This window comes from Cavia porcellus, unplaced genomic scaffold (genome assembly GCF_034190915.1).
Source record: "Cavia porcellus strain 051 isolate PalLab524CR breed Dunkin Hartley unplaced genomic scaffold, mCavPor4.1 scaffold_8, whole genome shotgun sequence".
Classification (NCBI taxonomy): Eukaryota; Metazoa; Chordata; class Mammalia; order Rodentia; family Caviidae; genus Cavia; species Cavia porcellus.
In genome coordinates, this window is record NW_026947491.1 from 48246952 (window position 1) to 48266359 (window position 19408).

General features: G+C 35.4%; 1 protein-coding gene across 1 annotated transcript; it reads left to right on the plus strand.

Moving 5' to 3' along the window:
• Nucleotides 1-15806: 15806 nt before the first annotated feature.
• Nucleotides 15807-16736, plus strand: LOC100727146 (olfactory receptor 6C4-like). The gene has a single exon (XM_003475986.1). It carries the CDS (start codon nucleotides 15807-15809, stop codon nucleotides 16734-16736), a length of 930 nt encoding a protein of 309 aa, XP_003476034.1.
• Nucleotides 16737-19408: the final 2672 nt, after the last annotated feature.

Consider the following 19408-nt stretch of genomic DNA (forward strand, 5'->3'; position numbering starts at 1 on the left):
AGAATTTAAGAATTAAAGCCTTAATGAACAAATTCCTCCTATGTACCAAGATCTCTGACACTTGGTAGGTACTCAACAAAGAATTTAAGTCCAGTTCAGTGAAACCTAGAAACAAATTAAAACCTGTTAACTGTTAATATAAAGAAATGAATATGATTTTCTAAATGAAAAAGCAGTTAAATTACTCAGTTGAGTGACTTAACCTGAATTATAGGGTCAATAAATGTTTTCAGAAAGAGTATCAGTTGTATTGGATTTTGACAAATAAGGATAAAACAAGAAAGCAAAAATGGATAAAAATAAATATGGTCAGAAAAAATATTGTGGGTGGGAACACAAATTTTCAATTCAAAAAAACTGAATAAATGTCATTGTCATTCATTTCAGTCTAAAAAAGGAGTCAGAATAAAGTTGTGGAGATTAAAATTATAGTTTTGAATTAAGATCAATTCTCATCTACAATCAGTGAATGCCAATAGTGTGGAGAAGATTTATCTGAGTTTGGGTCTGGATCTATGGATTTAGCAGTCCTTGTGATGTAGATGATAAATGATTGCACAGGAATCGAAAAGGTCATGGATAAAAATTACCTAAAGAAAAGTCTCAAATGATAAGCTTTAAGGATCCTTCCAATACCTGATGGGCAAAAGAAGTACAATGAGTAATCAGAAAATCGATAGATCTGTGCAATTCATAGGAACTTAATGTCTTAACAATTAGGTCATTGAAAACGTGACATTAATTAGAGGCATTAACATGAAGGATGAATCAACAAGGTTTCCCTGTTGACCTTAGCCATTTTCAGCAAATGTAGAAAATGGGGTAAGGTAATAAGAAATCTGGGTGTGGTGCATTCCCAGTAAAATGTTAGAGAGTGATAAGATGGAATTTCAAAAGTAGAGAAATAAAAAGAATGACCTCTAAGTTACGTTCCCTCATTCTATCCTTTGCTTTCTCATGCACAGTATCACAATAATGGCTGTATACTTAAAGTTGATATTCACCTCCAGTCTGTAAGGTCTAGGGGTGCAGGGATAGCGCATTATGATCTCATTCCATCTGAAATACCAAGCCTAATTAGCTATTGAATGAATGAATGAATGAATGAATGAATGATAGATGGATGAATAGATGAAACAGTGAATGAGGGAATCCAGAATAGAATTTTTTAAAGTAAAGAGCTTTGATCATTTGAGGGTTTATAAGCTGAAATTAGTGAAATAGAAGGTACCCTTTATTTGAATTGTTTTATAAGTTTCAAAAAACCAAAACTTAAAGAGACAAATAGTTACGCAAGGACATGAAGCTAAGTCCCTGGATGAAAATCAGAAGACAAATACAGCACCGGAGGCTACATTCTTAACTATTAAACCATACAGCCATTCTAACTTATTTTAATAGATGTTACCCTCACATTCCTAAGTGCTCTTGGCTTTTCTCCTATCTCCTGCTTGTCCAAGCTCTCAGCAAGCTCAGTTGGGAGGCTCAGCATATGAATCTCTTTAGGAACTGAAATATGCAAAAGCCATATTAATTCATGGTGTGGTGCTTAATTTTTCTCTAGATTCTTTTTCTTTTCACATTCCAGCTCTCCTAAACAATGTGAATTCTTATTTTTTCTCTTTCAGAAGAAACATTAAAACCCTAAAAATCAGGGCACATAAGAAACAGTAATTTGCTGCCACCATTGCCTCCAAAAAGTTTCCAACAAGGATTCAGTCATTAGCTAAATGGGGACAGGAGGCAGGAGGCAGGAGGCTCAGACTTGTGGCCAAATTGCAGACCTGTGGCTGTGGTTCCCAGGGTTGAAGGCAAGTAAGCTGCAAATGTTCATTTAGCAAAGGACTAAATGAATTAATAATGTCTTTATTACTTAAGGTCCAACTTATTAATGAGATTTTCTATCTACTTGATTTTTGATTGGCCAAAGTCTTCTCTTCTCAACATTTTAAGCATATTTTGAACAGCAGTATAGAGGCATCTACAAATAAATCCTCTAATGTTGCCTTTCTTAATATATTATAAAAACAGTTTTCTAGTTTTCTCAGGGGAACTATAGGTATCGGCCAAAGATAAGCACACCATTGAAGTGAGAATTCCATCTTGAGGTGTGCCCCCTCTCTCTTCCACCTTGTCTAAATGTCAGTTGGCCTCCAGGCCCCTCCAAGAGCTGATACTCTGAGCCAAGCTGCAACATAAGAAGTTCATTCATCACTGCAATCAGAAAAGGCCTACTGAGACTCGCAGACTTTCCTGACAAGAATGGGGTGGGGAATCAGGGGCTGGTAGCACACACCTTTTCAAAGTATACTTCTTGCTTTTGATTCTGCTTTTGTTGTTTTATTAGTACTCTATAAAAAACAGTGTGGCACAGAGAGGCTGGCAACATATGCTGCAAACCATGTTGTCCACTGCTCTGTGACACCCTTAAAAAATTCATTTACTTGCCAAGTGGGACTTGTCTGAATCGTTCTTCGGATTGTCATCCCCTTCTTGGTTTGTAAACAGACATTTGTATTACATTGCTCTGGAAAATCTATACATCTCCCTAGCCAGAATATGTAATTTTCCCTACAAATATCAGCCAAGTTATAAAGTGGATTTGCTAAGAAAGTTTTGCAATGCAAATTATTCCCACTAAACCATAGCAATAAATGAATAACAAAGATAGCTCTCACCTTAATCTTTTGAAATTAAAAATAAAATCATGTCACCCTGTTTCTTAAAATTTCTGATGACTTCTCATTATTGAAATTTCAAGTCCCTCAACATAATCTGCAAGGTGCAGCATGACTGAGTAATGCTCTGGTTCTTCCAAACCCCGATCAAACACTAAGATAACAGGTTCAAAAGAAGTAATTGTTTGTACTGCTGTCCCTCATCCGCCAAGAGAACTATCTCCCCACCCACCTTAATCATCACAAAGATTACGAATACTCCAAGCCATCTTCCTCATTAACCAAAGTGGTATTTCATCTTTAAAATCCTCTGTAGCCTAAACTTCTTCTATGTATATTCTCTTTATTTCTATCTCCTCTAACTGAAACTTCGTATTTTTTGAGAATGTCCTTCTCATATTGTTCTCTTAAGCAGAGTCTCTCAACACTCCAAGTTTCTGTGGTCCTGAAAGTAGGGAAGGTTCCCTTCTTACTCCTCATTGTCTTTTTCTTTGGCCTCATTTCTCCTCAAGAGCCATGATTCCTTTCTGTGAGGAGGAAGTGAAAGGATCACAAGTTCAACCCCATCTAGGGTAAAGAATAACCTGTCTCAAAAATAAGTCAAAGGAAATTAGAGATTAACTCAGTGCAGAGGTCTGAGACTGACTTCCCATTAATACAAAAAATCAATTTCTTTCATAAATATGTGATTGAATCATATCATTGCTTGTTCAATTACTCTAAGGTTCTTCTTATCTCACCAGAGAATTTAGCTTTTGTGTTTCTATCTTTCACTGTTCCATTTACCCCTATTGCCTTTCTTAGTGACCTGGATACCTACATAGATGACACAAACATTCTGTCCCCTTATTTCTTAACATCCTCACTTCTAGACACTTTTTCAATCTCCCACTCCCCGTCATACTCTAGAACTTGTCATTTACAATAACTACTCTTCCTTCAAAATTGTGATTCTGCACATCCTGCTACGACTGCAACATTCATTCTGTCTTTCCAAATAATCACTTCCAGTCCTTTCTCAAAACTTCCCCAACCCAAAAGGAGTCAGTCTGATGCTCCCACCTTTTACTTTCCAACATCTCCTTGCCGGCCACTATCAATTAAACAATCTCTGAGTGTGCCTTCAACACCCTTCCCTTCTCTCCCTTCCACTGTTTCATAGAAGAACTTTTAGAAGTTCAACATGCTTTCACTGTCTGCTTCACATACCTTATTAAACCCATTCCAAGCAGGTTTCTACTACAGCATTAATAAACCTGCATTAGTCTGGTCAACTGCAACTTCTACATGGGAAAACTCAGCAGATACATCTCAGTCCTTATCCTAATGAACCTCTCTGTAGAATCACACAGTAAACCTTTTCCTTGTGAAATTTTCATCTCCTCACTTTAATGATACCACACAGCTTTTTTCCTCAGCCTAATATTTCTCTGAAGTTTTTACAACTTGTTGGCTTGTTGCTATATTAGACTACAGTCTAACACATTGTAAAATAATTTAAATCTCCATGGTTTGGATTCTCCTGATACTTTACCAAACCCAGTGGTCAAGTCTCAATCTTTATCTTACATTTCCTATTAATATTTGACACAATAGATCATTTGCTTCCTGTTAGCATTTTACATGACAGATCAATTCCATGTTTTCAAACGACTCCCAAAATAGGCAACCTTTTTTAGATTTCCTCCTACCTCTCTGACTGCTCTTCTCCTTTCTCCACAATCTCTAAAGTTCAAGAACATATCTCAATATTTATTTCCAAGTTCCCCTCCCTAACAACATTCTTCCTTAATATCTCAATCAATGTTTGTCAATGTCTTATATAGGTAGACAAATGATCCCCAAATCACATCTCAAGCCCAGAATTCTCCCTATTAGATGTCCAAGAGATATGTCAAATTCAGACTTTAAAAGTGCACTTTCAATGAACTTTAAAGTAATATCAACCCTGCAGATCCTTCCTTCCCCTGTTGCCTTAGCAAATTGCTTTACCCTCAGACTCCCTCATCTCAATCAATTCCCATTTCTCTCTTACTGGTCATGAAAAAATTTGTTGAAATCATCCTTAAAGTCTATTTATTTCTTGAATCCCAACAAGAAACCTTGTTGACTCTCAATGTATCCAGAATCCTACCCCATCTTATCATCAACTCTACTTTGTCATCTTAGCTGTATCTGTGAGTAGTTAGTGAATGATATTTCAACTTTATCTGTAATGTAATGTATCCATAAAGCTAAAATCCAACATATAGTTCAAATATACTCCAGATGCTTTTTATGTAATAAACAGTGAAATAGTTCTCTAATTCCAACCATATTGTATTAGGTTAACTGAATCACTTTTGTCTTTTCCCAAAACTAGAAAAAAACATAGAAACATCACTAATAACCTTTCAGATTATCATAATACCCAGTTTTCCTTCCAACAGCATAAAATCTTTCAAACTATTATAATCTTTAAAAGTTTTAATAACTTTAAAATTATCAATGTTAGTTAAAATTCATAATTTAATGCCTACAGCAGTGATTTTCTGTTTTATTTTTATTGCTAAAACTGTCATGACTAAAGTCTATATGCAAATATCCAAAGAAGTGGGATACATTAAACCCACCTTTTGGAGAGAAGTGTTGGGCTTGTTCAAAAGCTTTTTCTATGTCTACTGAGATGATTATGTGATTTTTTTTGTCTTTGGCTTTGTTGATGTGGTGTATTCCATTTATTGATTTGCATATGTTAAACCATCCCTGCATTCCTGGGAAAACTCCCACTTGGCCATGATGTATAATCTTCTTAATATTTACTACATTCCATTTGCCAATATTTTATTGAGAATCTTTGCACCAATGTTCGTTAGGGAGATTGGCCTATAGTTTTCCTTCTTGATTGGGTCTTTCTCTGGTTTTTGATATCATAGTAATGCTTGCCTCCAGGAATGAGTTGGGGAGAATTGCTTCCCTTTCAATTTCATTGAAAAGTTTGAGAAATATTGGTGTTAAATCTTCCCTAAATTTCTTATAGAATTCAGCTTTAAATCCAGCAGGACCTGTGTTTTTTTGTTGGTTAGTTTTAAATCACATTTTCAATTTCAGTAGCTGATATTGAGTTATTCAAAACTGTTATATCTTCTTGATTTAGCTTTAGTAATTCATACATTTCTAGGAATATGTCCATTTCCTCTGTATTTTCCACCTTATGTGAGTAAAGGTTTTCAAAGTAAGTATTCATGATCTTCTTAATTTCCCTGGGATCTGAGGTAATTTCACCCTTTGTATCTTTGTTGTATGAACTTGAGTTTTTCTTTCTTTTCTTTGATAAGATTGGCTAGAGGTTTATCAATTTTGTTTAACCTTTCAAAGAACCAATTCTCTGATTCATTAATTATTCACATTATCTCTCAATCTCAATTGTGTTCATTTCTGCTATGATCTTTATAACTTCCTCTCTCTATGAGCTTCTATGAGCTTAACTTGCTCTTCTTTTTCTAGAAGCTTGAGGTATAGCATTAGGCTATTTATTTGTGCTCATTCTCTTTTCCTGGTTTGTCATCTTACAATTTGAGAAAAATGTTTCAAAGATAGCAATATGTAGTATAGTGACATTGTTAATTCTCTATCAATTATTTTTAAATCCTATATCATTTTTATTGTTTTTTTTTTTGTTTTTTACTGTTTTGTCTTCTATTAATCTCTTTAAAATAAAAAATAAAATAAAAATAAATTTTTAAAAGAATTATTGGAGTTAAATAAAGTTTAGAAGACCACACAAAATGTGTAAACAATGTATCTAACAAAATCATAGCAGAAATTTTTTCAAGTAGGAAAAAATTCAACTTGCAGTTAAACAAGGAATATAAAACCCCAAATAGTCATGATCATGAAAGAACTTCTCCATGACCTATTGGAGTTAAAATCTTAAGGCCAACACAAGAGCACAATTTAAAAGCTACTAGAGAAAAGTATTGAATAACTTGTAAATGCACACCTATCAGAATAACAGCAAATTTCCCAACACAGGCCTTAAAGGCCAAAAGAGAACTTAGTGTGGCATTTTCAAGCCTTAAAGAAAACAAATTTCAGTGCAGGCTAATGTATCCTGCAAAATTATCATTCAGAACTGATGGAAATGTCAAAACTTTCCATGGCAAAAAGAATCCTAAAATATTCATGACCATGAAATCAACACTGCACAAAAAGCTCTTAAGAAAATTCTAGACAAAGACAATGAGGCTAACAAGACACACACACACACACACACGAGTACATATATGTAAGAGACTTAGCAGTTAAGAAAAAGAAAAATGAAGAGATCAGCAACACAAAAGTAAAGCAATATTGGGAGTCAGTCAGTAACTTTCAATGATAACTCTCAATGTAAACAATCTTAATTCTCCTATCATAAGAGATGGATTGGCAGACTAAACTAAAAACTAAAAGCCAACTGTGTATTGCTTACAAGAAATTCACCTCAGGCATACACAAACACATAAACTGAAAGCCAAAGGATCAAAAATAATCCTCCATGTAACAGAAATCCAAACGCAAACAGGACAGTGTTGTGATTTGTGTCTGGATGTCCCCTCAAAGCTTCATGTGGTGATGGGGGCAGGCTTTTTGGAGACAGCTGAATCTTGAATTTCTGACTAGTTCATTGTCTAGTGTTTATATTGGAGATATGAGCGCTACACCCAGGCTAGTGTAGGTAGCCTGCACACAATTATAAGGGATAAAAAGAGGTTAGATCCCTCATGGCTCTTGTTGCTTTGGCTGTCTTTCACTGCTATGAACTATTGTCCTTCTGCCACACCCTGCCTTGGAGTCAGATGATTATGGACAGAAACCTACAAACTGTGAGCCAAATATACCTTTTCCCCTTTAACTTTGGGTGTTGGGTATTTTGGACCAGCAATGAGAAAAGTAACAAAGACACAATAGCTATCCTATTTTAAGATAAAGGAAATTCAAAATTCATAAGAAGAGACAAAAAAGTTCAATACATACTGGTAAAAGATATAATGAAGGAGAAGAATTCAACATCCTCCTGTTGTAGCTTGGCATAACTGACACCATCTTGTGCCCTGTATTTGACCCAGAGCAAAGAAAATTACTTAGGGAACAAGTTCAATGAGAAAAGCAGAATGAGCTGTACCCACAAGAGAAAAACTAACCTGCTCAACAAAGAAGCAGGATACAGGTGTAAACTAAAAATTAATGTAAGATTCTAGCTAAATTGTTTCCAAAAGGATGTCATCTTGTGCTTTTCTGTTTTAAACACTCTGTAACTTTTCAGGTTAGTGCCACTAGTTCTGACTCTGAAATAGGGGTCTATGGGTGGTCGCTGAGCTCAATTAAATTCCAAATTCATCAGTTTAGCTGCTTGGGTTCCTATATTGTTAAAAAACCCACTTCACTTCTACCACAAATACCCAGGCCAGTGACATAAAAAAAAAAAAATCAACAAAGAAATACAAAAGTTGAACCACATCTTTAAACAAATGGACTTAACAGACATCTACAGAATATTCTATTTGACAGATAATATACATTTTCATCAGAAGCATATGAAACTTTCTCCAAAACAAATTACATTTTCTATTACACAGCATGCTTAAATAAATACAAAATATTTTAAATAATATCATACAATCAATTCATGTCAAAATGAAACTAGAAATCAATGGCAAAAGAAAACATAGAAATTATGTTAACATAATGATTAATGATACACCCCTAAATAATCAATGTGTCACAGGAGAAATCAAGGAACAGTTCTTAGAATGAAACCATAATGGCAGTATAACATACTGGAACTTATGGAACATAATCAAAGAAATCCTAAAGGAAAGTGTTATGGATTGGGAACTGATGGCCAACTTAATGCCAGCAGAATTTAATCACCATTGTGCTGAGTGTAGATGTTTCACCTGAGGAAAGTTGTCAGCATAAATAGAGACATGGAGAAGGAGAAGGCATTGAGGTACCTTGAAGCATTGAGGCATTGTGGGTTCTCCTTCGTGTTGCTGTTTTAACCATTAGGTTCTCCTGAAGAAGCTCTGGTGCTCACATGGTGTATTACTTCCTGGCTCTGGAATGGAAGACATGTGCCACTTAGTCTCCAGGATGAACTCACCACGTTGGCTTCCTGGCATGTACTCGACCATGCCTGTCGTCAAAGGAGCTCGGGGCCTCCGTATCGCTGAAGATGCCTGTGGTGCTTTTCAGGACAGCCTTGGTCTTTGTTGTGAGTGTGATTTCTCAGCTCCAGTGTGTAACCCTCAACCTACCAGCACAGCTCCTTCAACCTGCTGGCGTAGACTTTCTGAATTCCACCACTGACCTTTGGGCTTTCCCAGCATGGATCCATACAGACTGTCATGAATCCTTCTTGTAGGCTCTAGACTTGCAGAGGTACTCTGGGAGGCACTGTCATGAGCTCCAGATCTTCATCTGGACTCATGTGGCACAATGCTGTGGGATTCAGACCCTTGGCTAAATATTCTATGTCTTTAGGGTTGTGGATAGATTTCCTGCATTTTCTTGTGTTAACTCTGGGTGACCATCATAAAACAATATTATAAACTCCATGTCCTGATTCTAATTGTTCTCCGTACATCCCTGACTACAACATAAAGTTTAAAGTTGTGAATGTCCATATTGAAAAATAGAATGATCCCAAATAAATAACCTAATGATCCACCTCAAGGTCCTAGGACAACAAAAGCAATCCAAATCCAAAATTTGTACAAGGAAGGAAATTATAAAGATCAGAATGGAAATTAATGGCATTGAAACTAAAGAAGAATAGAAAAAAATCAATGAGTGGCAGAGTTGGTTCTTTGAAAGATAAACAGAACAAAATTTCTACAAAATTACCAAAAGAAGGAAAGAAAATACCCATATCAATGCAATTAGAAATGAAAATTAAATTTTCATTGTGAAACTACAATTGTGTTCATTGTGAAATTACAATGAACATTGCAAAAATTCAAAGAAATAGAAATAACTATTTAAAAAATCTATGTTTCAATAAATTAGAGAATCCATGTGAGTCAGTAGATTCCAAGACATATTTAAATTACAAAAACTGAACCAAAAATATATTTTATATAACACAATAAATCTAGGCAGGAATAAAAGTCCCACAAGCTAAGAAAAGAGTCTATGTTTTAATGAATTCACTGTTACATTTTACCAAAACTTTATGGAAGAATTAATGGCAATATCCCTTAAAAAATGCCAATAATTCTCAAAATTTTCCATGAATTTGAAAGGGAAAGAATACTGCCAAACTGATTCCTGGAAGCTAGCATTGCCCTCCAAACAAAACCAGACAAGGACTTAACCAAAAAAAGAAAATAACAGACCAATTTCCTTAATGAAGATAGATACAAAAATCCCAACAAGATACTTGCAAACAATACAATAAAGCATTAAGAAGATCATATATCACAACCAAGTTGATTTTATCTCAGGGACCCAGTAATTGTCCAATCTATAAATCAATCACTGTAATACACCACATAAACAAAATGTAAGGTTAAAAATTACATGATCATCTCACATATATGCAGAAAAAGGAGTTGACAAAATCCTATCTCCAATCATGACCAAAAATTTCTTGACAAATTCAAATGAAGGACCTTAATTTAAAATGATAGAAGTCATCCAATGACAAACGTACTGCCAATGTTATACCAAAATTGGAAAAACTGAAAACATTATAACTAAAACCAAGAACAGGACAAAAGTGTTCACTCTCACCATTCCTGTGCAATGTAGTACCCAAAACTTTAGAACAATTAGGCATACCAAAAAAATAAAATAGATTAGAATAGAAAAGTAAGAAGTCAAACTATTTTTATCACAGATGACATGATCCTTTACATGAAAAACCCGAAAAGCTCCACTAAAAGAGCACTACGACTAATAAATTCAGTAAAATAGCAGTATATAAAAGCAATAGTGTTATTGTACCCCCATAAAGAAATCAGAAAAACACTCCATTTACAATAAATTCAAAAAAAGTGAAACTCTTTTCTCACATTCTATACAAAAAATTAACTCAAAATGAATCAAGATCTTAATGTAAGACTTGAAACTATAAAAAGAATGCCTACAGAAAAATATTGCCACAGGCAATGATTTTTTTAATTAGGACTTCAGAAGTAGGGGCAATAAACACAAAATCAAGAATACATTAAACTTAAGAGTGTCTGTACAGTAAGAGAAAAGAATCAGCTGGAAAAATGGGAGAAAAGTTTTCCCAGTTATTCATCTGCAAGATGGTTAATGTAAATCTATAAAAGAATTCAAAACGTTTAATAACAACAAAAACCAACTTTAAAATAGGCAACATTCCTCCAAAGAAATATAAATTTTCAATAAATATATGAAAAATGCTCTATATAGTTAACTATCAGAGAAATGCAAGTCAAAATATGAGAGATATCCTTCATGGCAGAAGACATGTGAGTTCATGCTCTGGGCCCCATCCTGGACAGCAGGAAGACAGTGAGTTTGTACTCCTAACCTCCTCAATTACCCACCTCAGATAGCAGGGCCAGCTGGAAGAGTGTAAGACTAGTAAGAACCCCAAGACCCAGGACAAAAGCCTAGCACACACACACACACACACACACACACACACACACACACACACACACAAAAAAAAACTTGGAGGGCAAAGTAATCAGTGAGGTCAGTAATGTGGAAGCATCTAAAGCAGCAGTGAGGAGACAGCAGCTGCACACTGGAAAACTCCACCAATAGAAGACAAGTCCCAGACCCCATGTCCAGAGGCCAAGATTGGCTCCAGACCCAGCACATCTCTGGAGTGTAACATGGACATTATCACAGAAACACCAGAAGAAGGTAGGTACTTGGAATAGCTACAAAGAACCAACTACATCTGGAGGACATCCCTGAGGAAAGGACACCCACGTTTATCCTCCTGATAGTGGTAGAGCTATATATCATGGGAGATTGGCACATACAGAAGACAAAATAATGGAGAAAATGGAAAGTGGCATTATGCAGAGATAGAGTATGGCTCTAGACTCCCAGTCCACCTAAGACAGGCCTGAAACGCAACAAGATGGATGAATTTGGAAGTCAAACACTGGAACTTTCTGAGATGATAATAACAGAAGTGAAAAAAAATCAGAAAGGGCTACATTTCAAAAAGATGTTAGAGAAGACAGAAATAAAAGAATAGATGGGCTTAGGAAAAAATGCAAACAAAAAATGCCCAACCTAGGAAGGAAATGCAATCCATGAGACAGAAAAAAAAGAGATCCAAGAGATTAAATCCTCCATTCCAAAATATATGCCACAGATTGAACAAAGGGAATGATAGAATTTCAGATTCTGAAGACAGAATTGCAACCAGTGATCATGAAAAGATATCTTCAAGTTAACAAGAGACCATGAGAAATCAATCTAACAACTACAAGATGAAGTAAAGAAGAATAACACAAGATAGACTGGGCTCAATGAGACAGCTAGAGACAGCACAAATGCCATAACAATCATAAATATATATGTACCTAACATAGCAGCATCCAACAGTATAAGATAGTTATTAGTAGACATGAAATATCAAATAAGCAATGATGCAATTCTAATGGGAAATCTCAATATCCACTCTCACAGAGATAGATAAACTAGACAAAATATCAGCAATAAAGTATCAGAACTGAACCACATCCATGAAGAAATGGACTTAATAGGGATAATCCATCCCCTGAGGCCCCACACCAACAGCCCAGAGAGATCCTGTGAGCCCAGCACAAGACTGGAGAAGTCATGCCTTGAGGCCCCGCTGCCACCAGGGGAGCATTGGTGAGCCACTGCCCCATGCCTGGCCACACAGCTTCAGGAATCCTGAATTAGAGGAACCCAGGTACTGGGAATGAGCCAGAAAAAAAAGAGGAATGAGGGGAGCTTAGAAAAAAGCTGATGAATATTATCAGTGCACAATGTAAGCCTTTATGGAAATACCACAGTTGATCTAATGAATTTGTATAACCAATACGTGGTAATAATTATAATAATAAAAATAAAATTTCCCAAGAAAAAAAATATGACCAAATAGCATTGTTAGTCTGTATAAGAAAGGAGCTTTACATAACATTACTAACATTTTCACAAGCCTGAAATCCCTAGGAGTACAGGTAATTACTGACTTTACAAAGGTCTCTGAAGCACATTACACCTTTAAGAAAATCATCCAAATATTTATCAAAAATTCTAGCTAGACACTTCTCAGTCACTGTTCTCAGTACTCCACACATCAAACACACTTGGTGCACATAGGTACTGTTATTGCCCCCATTATAACATATGAGGAAAGCAAGCCACAGATAATTTACTCGTCACACACTTAACACCCAGGTAAGCTAAGAGTTTAAAAATAACTACCTCAAGTGTATAAGCATAAAATAACAAAATGAATGAAAACCAGTGAAAACTGCCAAGTTCAAGTGAACTGCTCAAGAAAATGATGTCGTCGTTGTCGTCGTTGTTGTTGTTGTTGTTGTACTATTGTTACCGTGTCAGTTGCACAAGGACTTTATCCTGCTACTCTCGTTCCATGGCAGCTTTCTCATGGGTCTATTTGGAATATGTTCCCTAGCCACCTGTTAAAAACTAATTGCCAATATATTTTTAAAGAGACCCATTTCCATTTCTTTTTTTGCACCTAGGTCCCATGGCAATAATTTACCCCTCAATTTTTCTACAGAATAAACTAGATACAATGTGTGTCACTGAAATGGATATAAAACTGCAATAAACTCTGACCAACTTTCAGACAAAATGGAGATCATATTTTAAGTAGTACAATGTTCCTCTACTCATTGATTAGTTTTTAAAGAGTATCTTACATCTTTATTAAAATCTCTTCGTCCATATCTGACTTCTCATTTCTGACACACCCTTCACAGTATCCAGAAGTGAACTCTCTGAAAACTTTTCCTGTATCAAAAAGTGAGTATATCCACAGTTCACCATTACTACTTTTTCATGAAGACATACTAATAGCTCTATCTAATGTGAATTTCTAATATTCTTTGTGGAATATTTTGATTCCTAAAAGATCATTTAGGTTTGCTTGTAAATTTTTAAGTAACCAAACAGCCATTAAATAAAAAGGATACTCTTACTCCCTTTGCAGCGTTAAACTCCATAAATAACTATCCCTGACCATTTGATTTTCTTCCAGATATTTGTGAAAAAACACATAGATAAAATTATACTATAGATAATAGACTTCAAACTACCTACGTCTAGCAAAAGATTATAATCACGCCCAAATGAGTACATATAAACTTCTAATTTTATTCCACAAAAGAAAGCCTCTTAATTTATTTAGTCGACTACACATTTGAATTTCTTTTATTATTTGCAGTGCTTTATTTTTATAGGCAATGATAAAGTTAACATCTTTGAATAATTATATACATATACTTGTGCTGTTAGTTCCATAAAATAATAATGTGAAATTTTGAATGGTGAAACAGAGAAATTCTCCAAAAACCAGGATTAGGGAATGAGAAGGGCTTGAGAAGCCTGAGCCTCCCAGATATTGGGTGACATGGCCTTGGGCCTTCAACCCTAGTGATTATGATATCAGAAATGTATGAATGAACCTGTTTGAGAATTTTCTCCAGGAAAACACCTGTCTTAAAAAGGACCTTGAGGCTCCTTAGTTTCAAGGATTCTCAGAAATACAAACACAAGATAAATGCCCAAAAGGATCCTTTATTCCAGAAAGTACTTTTCTATAAGAAACCCTACAAGCTGAATCCTCCCATAATTTCGTATAACACAGTAATATCTTTGTCCTGCAGCCTAGAGAAGCATAAATATCCAAGTTCTGATAAATATGTCTCACCATATTTTTAGAGCAACTTTAAAAAATCACTTTCAGAATTATTGGATACAGTTATACATTGTGCCTGGATATCCCTCCAAAGCCTCATGCACTCATGGGGGTTTGCCTTTTCAAAGGAGGCTGAATCTAGAGCTTGTGACTGATTCATGGTCTAATGCTTAGATTAAGGCTGTTTAGTGCTATACCCACCCTAGGGTAGGAGCCTGCACACAATATAAGAGACAAAAAGAGCTCTCTATCTATCTATCTATCTATCTCCCTCCCTCTCTCTCCCTCTTTGTTTGTTGCTTTTGCCATCTTCCACTGCCATGAACAGTTACCTCTCTGCCACATGCCACTCTGTTTTGGAGTCAATGGTTTATGGACTAAAACTTCTATAAACAGTGAATTAAATAAATCTTTATCCCTCAACTTTGGATGTCAGGTATTTTGTCTCACCAATGAGAGAGATGTAACTAAGAAAGCCATCTGTTATTTCTCTCCCAGTAGATAAAAATACAGAAAGAGTCAAGCACAGTTACACATGCTGGTAATCTCAGCTACACAAGATTTCAAGTTTAGGGCCAACCTGGACAACTTAGTTAAACCCTGTATCAAACTATAAGATGAAAAAGTTGAGGATATAGCTCACTGGCAGAGTACTTGCTTAGTACAAACAACAGAACTCAGTATTTTGAACTTTCCCAAGGTCTGATTCCTGGCACAAAGTCTAAAACAACTGCATGAAAGCAGTGATTTATTTCTGCACAGGCAGAAGATTGTTATTGGACAAAGAAAAAAAGTTAGATATTGTTACTGGACGAAGAAAAAAGTATGGAGAAGATATCCAATATGTTAAGAGGGTTACTAGAAAGCAAATCACAAAGTCATTAGGATTAGAAAAGACGTTCCTACTATAATCATAAAAAGGTTTCATGGATACAAAGAGGAATACAAACAGAGAATAAAGGAATAATTTTGAATTTGGTAAAGTCAAATGGTCATTGTACTGTTCTGAGTAGAGAGCCCTAGAAGCAAAAGTCTCCTTCCTAGTAGAGAATCTACAAACATATTTTGTGAAGAATCAGACTGAGACCAACAGACATTCTGTTTGGGTCAGATTGGACAGAAGACTTTACCATAAAGAAAGGAGATTTGAAGGGAAATCTACAACCTCTACCCAACATTCTGGAATGCTACTCTCCCATTCTCATCATGTATTTCTCTCTTTCACAGCTTCACAGGCATAGAAGTCAGCAATGAAAAATCTAACTGAATTCATCCTATTGGGACTAACAGATATCCCAGAACTTCAAACTGTCATTTTCCTTTTTCTCTTTTTTACATACTTGTTAAGTATTTTAGGTAATCTGACCATCATTGTCCTCACATTACTGGATTCTCACCTCCAAACTCCCATGTATTTCTTCCTTCGTAATTTCTCCTTCTTGGAAATTTTCTTTACGTCCACTTTTACTCCTAGAATACTGTTCAGCATCTTAACTGGGAATAAAACTATCAGCTTTGCTGGATGCTTCACTCAGTATTTCTTTGCCATCTTCTTTGGGGCCACTGAGTTTTACCTTCTGACTGCTATGTCCTATGACCGCTATGTGGCAATCTGTAAACCACTGTATTACGCAACCATCATGAACCACAAGGCTTGTATACAGCTGGTGCTCTGGTCTTGGCTATGTGGATTCTTGATCATCTTGTTTCCAATCATCCCAACCACTCAGCTAAAGTTCTGTGCATCCAATGTGCTAAATCATTATTATTGTGACTATGGACCCCTCATGGAAATATCTTGTTCAGACACAAGTCTACTGGAACTGTTTGACTTTATTTTAGCAGTTTTGATCTTAGTGACCACCCTAGTACTGGTTATTCTTTCCTACACAAACATAATCAAAACTATTCTGAAGATTCCTTCTGCTCAGAAAAGGAAGAAGGCTTTTTCTACATGTTCTTCTCACATGATTGTCATTTCCCTCTCTTATGGAAGCTGCATCTTCATGTACATAAAGCCTTCAGCTAAAGAAGGAGTTGCCTTCAATAAGGGAGTAGCTGTGCTCAACAACTCAGTTGCCCCTTTACTGAATCCATTCATTTATACTCTAAGGAACAAACAAGTAAAACAAGCCTTCAAGGAAATGACTAGGAAAATGTTGCATCTGTATTCATGTTAGTGACCTCAAAAGGAACAAAAATCTTGAAAGATGTTTGTGATATTTTGTTCGGGTGACATTTCATATAAACTGAATGTGTGCATATATCAAAAATTTGTTTCAAATTTCCTGGCAAGGAGTTGAAAACAGCTCCTAAGAGAAGCATTTAGTGCAGTGATGATGAGCCTTTTAGAGACTAAGTACCCAAACTGCAAACCAAAATCCACTTATTTACCACAAAGTGTCAGCACTGTAATTAAACCTGAATACTGAGGTTTTAGAAAATTAATGCATTCATTAATGTGTTTTGTCTTAAAAGAAAAACAAATAATGCATGAGTTCACTACCCTTGATCTAGTGCCTTGTGAAGTAAATACATCTGATACATCTTCTAGGTGGTAGCCATATCTGCAAGTCCAACACTGTTTTTCCATTACAAGAGATAAATCTTTTTATGATACTGTATATGTTCTCTGGCTCTCACAACTGGATTTTAACTGCCTGTTACATATCTTCAAACTCTTATTTTCCCTGTTTATGTCATCACCTCACTTTATAAGTAACTATTCAATCATATTATCTTTGTAAGCATTTATTCTGATATATTTTGCAAAGGTCAACTTCATTATATTTGCCACTACATTCTCCTACATTAAGATATTGTCCTTTTAAACAACAGTGAAATCTTTAACTGTTGAGACACCACACCACACACAAGCTAGTACCAATTGACCATTAAGGGATTTTTAAGACTTTAAATCACTGAAATTATTGATAGAATCATCAGAAACTAAATTAAACTCAACTAGATGAAATTTTAATTCACTGAATACAAAGTGAAATATATCCCTATTTTAGGATGTAATACTGTTTATCTGAGTCCTAAGTATTTTTCTACACTTGGTGTTCTACATCAAATTGTAAAAACTGCAAGATTCACAAAACGCAGTAGTGGTCAGCCCATTAGCAAAACATAAGACATTAAATATAAGTAGCTTGGATATGACACAAATACTGGAATTATCAGACAGAAACTATAAAACAATTGTAATTACTATACCCATAAAATACCCTTGCCCATGATAATACCCTTGATAATACCCATGAAAGTTCAAGAACACCCATAGAAAGACAAAAAGTCTTTTTAAAAATATAATGGAATGCTAGAAGTAGAATACTCAGTAACAGAAATTTAAAATTTCTGCAATAGAGTCATAAGTTTACTGGACACAATTGAGAAAGAATTAATGTATGGTAATATGGGTAATCAGAAATTATCCAAATTAAGTGCACATTTAAAAAGAGAAGTTAGAAAAAGCAGAACCATTCCAGAGTAATGAGACAACAAACACCAAACACTCAAAAATACACACAATGCAAGTCCCATAAAAAGAGAGCAAGTATGAGAGGAAAAGAAATATTTGAAATATTTTAGTTGAACAACAAATGGCAGGTCCAAAGAACTCAGAAAACTCAAAGAAGGGTAGGAGGAAATACATCACACACACACACACACACACACACACACACACACACACACACACACTCAGACATATTATATAGTAAAGATGATGACAGCCAAGAATACAGATAACATGCTAATGTCATTTGAAGAGAGAAAAAGGAAATTACAAAGGAACAAATATAAGCATCTCAACAGATTTCTCAAAAGAAATTTTATAAGCCAGAAGACAGTAGATTAGCAATTTTTAAAATATAGTAAGGAATTATTCTGCTTGAAGGAAGACAGGGAATTGACTGATAATTCTAGAACCAGAGAAACATATTTCAAAATCAAGGCAAAATAAAGACTTTCAAAGCAAACAAAAACTGGGAGAGTATGCTGACCACAAATCTATGCTACAAGAAATTGTAAAGGAAAGCCTTCAGTAGAAGAAACATGACAGATGACACCAGACAAAATGATAAAAATGAAAATGAATATAAAGACAGTATCTTATTTTTAATAATCTTTTTTGCCTAGAGAAATAAATGCATTGGTATATTAGAGAAGAAAAGTGCTTTTTATTTTCTCATTTAAGAGCGTGTATCCATTTCATGACGGGCAAAAACTGATGAACTGATGGCAAGCCTCTTCTTATTTTAGGAATCACTGAGGGCTTCTATGGCAAAACTGCAGGACCTGGAAGTGCCAAGGTCAAGAATTCTGAGCATTGCCTTTTGGGCATATTTGTATGGGAGCTGAAGAAGTCCCGTGAACTTTTTGTACCTTTCAGTTTTTACTTTCTTAAAGGACATAACTCTACTAGCAGGCAGCAGGAATACATGAGCAGAACTAACAGAAGGTGGGCTTTTTGGTTTCGGAACTGGGATTTTCTTCTTTATCTACTTGCCTCACTGATATGAATAAATAATATGAGGAATATGAGGGAAGAGCTTATATTTTCTCTTGGGTCATATCATATTATAACCTGAACAATTATTCTGCTTGGAAATGCCATAATTTCAGGTGTCCTTGTCAGGCTATCCTCTGTCCTGACTCAAAGAGACTTTTCTTCCTCCTTTGAATTAGTGAGCCATCATGATGAGCTCAGTTCTTTTGTGCTTCAGCTACTTCTGGAATGGACTCCAGCACAACTCTCCCTGGAAGTTCAGGCACTGGTGAGTTCATGGTTGGCAAAGAATTCTCTTCTAGAACTTCTTGCAATGAAATATTTTTCCTTTTGGTGTAC

Coding starts and splice junctions, on each gene's coding strand:
- LOC100727146 (XM_003475986.1), top strand. CDS start 15,807: ATGAAAAATCTAACTGAATTCATCCTATTGGGACTAACAGATATCCCA.